Source organism: Lactuca sativa, chromosome 4 (assembly GCF_002870075.4).
Source record: "Lactuca sativa cultivar Salinas chromosome 4, Lsat_Salinas_v11, whole genome shotgun sequence".
In the NCBI taxonomy this organism is placed as follows: domain Eukaryota; kingdom Viridiplantae; phylum Streptophyta; class Magnoliopsida; order Asterales; family Asteraceae; genus Lactuca; species Lactuca sativa.
The window spans coordinates 86864523-86870779 of NC_056626.2; the positions used below are offsets into that span (position 1 = coordinate 86864523).

General features: G+C 39.9%; 1 protein-coding gene across 1 annotated transcript; it reads left to right on the forward strand.

Annotated features, from left to right (window-relative positions):
* Positions 1 to 1047: 1047 nt before the first annotated feature.
* On the forward strand, positions 1048 to 1728 carry LOC111895585 (uncharacterized). The gene is made up of 2 exons (XM_023891669.1): positions 1048 to 1420; positions 1490 to 1728. Exons 1-2 carry the CDS (start codon positions 1048 to 1050, stop codon positions 1726 to 1728), a joined length of 612 nt encoding a protein of 203 aa, XP_023747437.1.
* The last annotated feature ends 4529 nt before the right edge of the window (positions 1729 to 6257 follow it).

Here is a 6257-nt window from a genome sequence, read left to right on the forward strand (position 1 = left end):
CTCATTTTATGTACAATTTGCATGCATAAGGCAACTAACAGTGTTGGTTGAGGTTCTTAGTATTAGAGAGGTTGGCGAGTTAAGAATTTCTAGAAGAGCCTAGTAAATGTCATATTGGATATGTATGATGCTTAGCATAGGGATTGTGTGTATGGATTTAGTGGGGTGACTCAGAGGATTTGGGATAGTTCTTGAGGAAAGCACAGATAGGTGTGGAAGGTAGTATTGGGCCCGTACTACTAAAAGCACAACACCTATACTCGAATCAATGATGGTCTCGAGGATTATGAGGAGCCTGTAGAGTGGGAGTCCTATTGAGTCATTTTGATCATTTGTATGTTTTTATTTCAATATGGTGACCACTCGAGGAGGAGCTTCTGCTTCCAATTCTGGATCTTGCCCATAATCGGTTGATGAGTGATTGCATGAGTTCATCACATCGGATATTATTTGCCATATTATGGAGGCTACCCCTGTGAATTTTGGTACCATCAAATAGTGGAGTTCAAGGGATGTGGAGCTCTGGAGTTCTTTGGGGATAAGAACCCCATTGCTAGCTGTCGATGGATCGCTAACATGGAGAATTCTCAGCGAACGATCTTCTGCCCTAAAGGTGAGAAGGTGGGATTTGCATCTTGCCTTCTGAGGGACCGAACCCGTGATTGGTGGGAGGAGTTTGGTCATGTATTGAGATTTTTGACTGCAGTGGCCATGACTTGGGAGGACTTTGTAACTAGGTTCCAGGAGGAGTTTTCATAGGAGATTGAGGTGTAGCAGCTGACAAAGGAGTTCTAGGACATTCGCTAGACTACTAAGCATGTGGCGGAGATCACTGCCAAGTCCCAAGAGAGGGCTTTGTTGGTTCCATAGTATGTTACGGACGAGGAGATGAAGAAGACGAGCTATCACGACATGTAGAGCGATGAAATTAGAGAGTTTGTGAGCTTTTTAGGGCACAAGATCTTAAATGATATGATTTCTAGAGCCCAGGAACGAGAGATTAAGCTGGAGCTTCGGACGAAGTGCAAACCAGAGCAGGTGCAGACAATGGTGGGCCAGGAGAAAAAGCCCAAGGTTTCTGTTTTGCATCCTAGAGGTCAGCAGGGTCAGATCCATTATGGAAAGTGTGGAAATCCGTATGGTAGGGAATGTCGAGCTGTGGGATCGGGATGTTTTAGATGTGGGCAATCTGGACATATGAGCAGGGATTGCCCTTGGGATGCACTAATTTTCTTTCATTGCTATCAGATTGGCCATAAAAAGGTTGATTTTCTGAGTGGAGGAGCAGTGGCAGCACCTGGACCAACCACCTTAAGGATCAACGATGGCCGCCAGGGGATGGCGGAGACACCTGTGGTGAAGATCAGGGGGTTCAAGTTGACTACCGATGAGGATCGAGAGACACTGGATGTGGTTACCAGTAATTGTCTGTACAATATCTTTTACTTCTTTCCTTATTTTATGCTTATGTCTTATTGATCATGTATAGGGACTTTCTTAAGTAATGGTATGACAGATCATGTTCTATTTAATTTGGGCGCTACCCAATCTTTTATATCTCTTGAGCTTAGCAAGAAGTTTAGTGATGCTCCTGAGATTTTGGATTATCCATTGGAGGTAGAGATTGCGGATGATCGTTCTGTGAGTGCTTCGAGTGGTCATCGAGGATGTGTTCTAAGCATGTTCAATGAGAGATATTCGATTGATTTGTTCCTAATGGGACCATGATTGACCATGAGCACAAGTTAGTGAGCGTTCTAACCCCAAATGGGGGAGAACTGGTTATTAATGGAGAGGGTGCTTAGTGTAGACCGACTCTCTGTTTAGCTGTGAGGGCTAGCAGATATTTTGTTGGATTAGTGTCTAAGCTTGTAACTATATTTGGTAAGTACTTGACCCGGTTGTGCATGGTCTTTTTAGGTTGCCTTCACCAGAGCAACATGATAGGATGATTTATAAATAAAGAGGTTATTATGATTTATTAATATATTATATGATTAATATATTAAAGGAGAAATCATATAGTTTAATTAATATTAGACAAGAATTAATTATGTGGCTAAAAGAGATTAATGAAATAAAGGGGACTAGAACTGTCAATTGTGTGATAGTTGGTTTTGGGCTGTGGATCCTTATGGATCATGGGGTGGACGAAATTAAGGTGTATGGGCTCCTTGAACTCGTCTAATCCCTAATCTAGAAGGATCCTTGGACTACTTAAGGCCTAAGTAATCCAATTAGGGTTTCAGGAGGGAACCCTAACAACTCTAGTATTTAAAGGACCCAGGGGCTATAGAAATCGGCTACCAGAAACCCTAAGGAGTTCCTAGAGACGATTTTGTGTCCTTAACCTCTCTCCATATCATCCTTTTGCTTCTTGGTGTTTATAAGCCATTAGAGGAGTAACAATTGTGACTCTAAGCTCCAAGGATAACAAGATTCAAGATTCCAAGAAGAGGTAATCATATAGATCTACTTTATCTTGTCAATTTCGAATTACATATCATAGATCTAGGGTTTGCAAGTCTTGGATGAAAAGCATGCTCAAACCCATTAGTTGTATCAGAGCCTAGGCTTGGCTTCTCTTGAATTTGATGCTTTGTGCTTTGTTTCTTGCTTAAAATCAATTTTTCATTCTCTCTGCCTAATGAACTCGACGAGTCCCATTGTGGACTCGACGGGTAGGATGAACTCGACGAGTCTATATGGGGACTCGGCGAGTCGGAGCGTCAGACAAAGAGAATTTCAGGATTTTTTGCTATTTTGCTTAAGGATATTTACCTATATTGTTTTAGTCTAATAAAATCCGAATTTTATGACCTTTTTATCAATATCCTCATCAAAACAAAAGATAATTTCCAATTGTTTAAATAGTAATTTCCTTATTTCATAATACTTGATTATTTAAATTAAGTGTTGAATTATCTTGCAAGTAATATTGACTAGGTCAAATTTAAATAATTATTAAATTAAATTTTTAATTGAAAATTATTTGCTATTTGATCTTTGTGTTTTGAAAAAGCTCAAAACTTTCCCTCAAGTTTTGAAATTTAAATTTTATGATTAAAATGTTTAATTTGTACCTTTTAAATTTCAAACCCCAGAATTTTACAAGTTTAAAATTCAACCTTATACTTTATAATATTATAAGATTAATATACATATATATATATATATATATATATATATATATATATATATATATATATATATATATATATATAGATATATATCACTTAAATGCTAGTCTTACCGTTAGTAGGCCTCATTCACGAAGTCGATCTATAAGGGGGGGATAAGGTTATGGCCATTTAATGGGTGTCCAATCTCACTCACCGCCTCCTTGATTGGTGGAGGGTCGTTAGCCGAACGCGTAGGATAGAGCAAACCTTTCCTCACTAAAAGTATAATGAATATATATAAAGTAACTAAATGTTTTTTCAAAAATTCCCAATCTTAGTTACTTTAGGCAAAGTGAATTGATGTAATTCCATGAAATTACACTTTTTACCATTGCTAAGAAGTTAGTGGAGCGTGTGTAGTTAACCGGCACACTAATTGGTTCTAAGCAAAGGTGGCACTGGGTGACTCATTGTTTGTCATAGTTCGATGGAGCGGTGTATGGTTAACCGGCACATCGAATGGGTGAATTTAACAATGAGGGAACCATGTACATTTGCATGGTTATTTACACCCGCTTTGTGATCCTCGGCATCCTAGTCACAAACTTGAGAGGCATATCGAGATTGAAACATGCCATTGAAAAGGTTCAATGAATCTCAAAGGAATCTAGGAGTTTTTAATACATTTAGAACTTAATCTTCTTTTCGTTTTTCATGATGGAGAATTAGTGAATCGTCATTCACTTACCTTCAAGTTATTTTCATGTTAGATTACGACGTCCCTTTTCTAATATGTAAATAATGCTGTTGGATCCTAGCCCTAATTTCTCATTTTGGGTGTTTTATTAAGGATTCATTTCTAATCAAACTTTGTTCTTTTCTTCAGATGTCGAACTCAAACAACAACAATGCTTCAGGCTCAACATCATCCGGATCATTCTCACTCATGAACTTGTGTGGGAGAGTGATCTTTGACGGGACCAATTTCAATGATTGGATTCGTAACATCCGAATGGTCACTCGTTACAAGGACAAAGAGTATGTCCTCAATAAGGAATTGAAGGAGGTGAACACCAACACTGCTACTCCCGAAGAAATCGCTGCCTTTGAGGCCCATGAGCGCGATGCCATGAAAGTCCATTGCATCATGCTAGCGACCATGAGTGCTAAACTACAAAGGTCCTACGAGGACTACTATCCCTACGAGATGCATCAAGATTTGGTGGACCAGTACCACCAAAATGCGAGGAAAGAAAGGTATGAGATCATCACTTCAATGATCACTGCCAAGAGGGGTAATGGAGAGTCTCTTACCACTCATCTGCAAAAGATGAAAATATATGTCGATCGCCTGCTGAAGTTATATGTTAACTTTGATGAAGAGCTGGCAATTGACATTATCCTTCACTCCTTGCTTCCCTGCTACAACCAGTTCCGCATGACCTACCATATGAATAAGGAAGAGGTCACCTTGAGCAAGCTTCAAGGATTTCTTAGGACTGCTGAGAGCAATCTTAAGGATAAGTTTGTTGCATCAACTCCCACTCCAACTGCTGCTCCTGTTTTGGCCATTCGGCAAGGGAGGGGCAAGAAGAGGAAGGCTCCCTCAAAGTGCCACCACAAGGGAAAATCCCAAGATGGTACGTCTTCTAGTGGAACCAAAGTTGATTCTGCTAAGCCCAACTCTAACCCGAAGGAGGCAGAGTGCCACCACTGCCACAAGATAGGGCATTGGAAGAGAAGTTGCCTGAAATATCTGCAAGCCATCAAGGATGTGAAGATCAAGCCATATTTCGTAGGTATTTACACAGTTAAATCTAATGATTTATCACATGCTATTTCTTGGTTTCTTGATACAGGATGTGGTTTTAAAATATGTTCTGATTTGCAGGGACTGAGAAGAGATAGGGATGTGGAGCGTGGAAGGATAAATCTAATCATGGGGAATAGAAGATCGTCGCTTGTCACCAAGATTGGACTATATTCTCTAGCTCTTAGTAATGGATTAGGATTAGATTTAAATAATTGTTGCTATTTGCCAGATATGGCAGGAAACATCATTTCATTTCATGGTTTGTTTAGACAAGGATTTAGATATGCATTTGATAATGAGAAAGGTTCTATTTATTCTTATCTAAATGGTGTTTTATATTTCGAAGCATTGCCTTGTAATGGAATTTATGAAATTGTAATGGTTGTAGATAACCTAGGAAATGATGTGTTGTGTGTGGATTCTTCCAATAGTATGGATAAAGCATGCTTGTGGCATTGTGATCTTGGACATGTCAACAAGAAGCGCATAACCCAACTCTAAAAGGATGGAGTGTTGGAGTCATTCGACCTTAGGGACGATGACGTATGCGAGTCTTGTTTACTTGGAAAGATGACCAAGTCACCCTTCACTGGCACCTATGAAAGGGGTAAGGGTCTATTGGATCTCATACACACCGACGTGTGTAAGACCTTTAGATCAACCAAAAGGGATGCGAACTGCTTCTACGTGACTTTTACCGACGATTATAGCAGATAAGGGTATATCTACTTAATCAAGCACAAGTCAGAAACCTTTGAAAAGTTCAAAGAGTTTAAACAAGAAGTGGAGAATCAATTAGGCAGGAAAATCAAGATCAAGCAGGAGAGTACCTAAGTCTTGAATTCCACGACTACCTCAAGGAATGCGGAATAGTTTCGCAATTGACGCCACCGAGGACACCACAATTGAATGGTGTAGTTGAAAGGCGTAATCGAACCTTGATAGACATGGTTCATTCCATGATGAGTCGTGCTTCACTACCTATCTCATTTTAGGGGTATGCCTTAGAGACTGCCGCCTATATCCTTAACTTACTCCCTACAAAGAAGGTTGCCAAAACACATCACGAGATGTGGACAAGGAAAGCTCCCTCGTTGGCACATATCTAGGTTTGTGGTTGCGAAGCTTTCGTAAGACGAGAGACTCACGGCAAGCTCGAACCTTGTAGTGAGTGGTGTATTTTCATCGGCTACCCGCAGAAATCCTTTGGATATCTCTTCTATAGACCGAGTGACAATGTTGTCTTCGTTGCGAGGAGAGGAGTTTTCCGAGAGTGAGAACTCATAAGCCAAGGAGACAGTGGGAGGAAAATTGATCTTGAG

Excerpts from the sequence above, each read along its gene's own strand:
- LOC111895585 (XM_023891669.1), top strand. The coding sequence starts at position 1,048 with ATGGTGGGCCAGGAGAAAAAGCCCAAGGTTTCTGTTTTGCATCCTAGA. Across the intron at positions 1,421-1,489 it reads GACACTGGATGTGGTTACCA|GGACTTTCTTAAGTAATGGT; the intron begins GTAATTGTCTGT and ends GATCATGTATAG.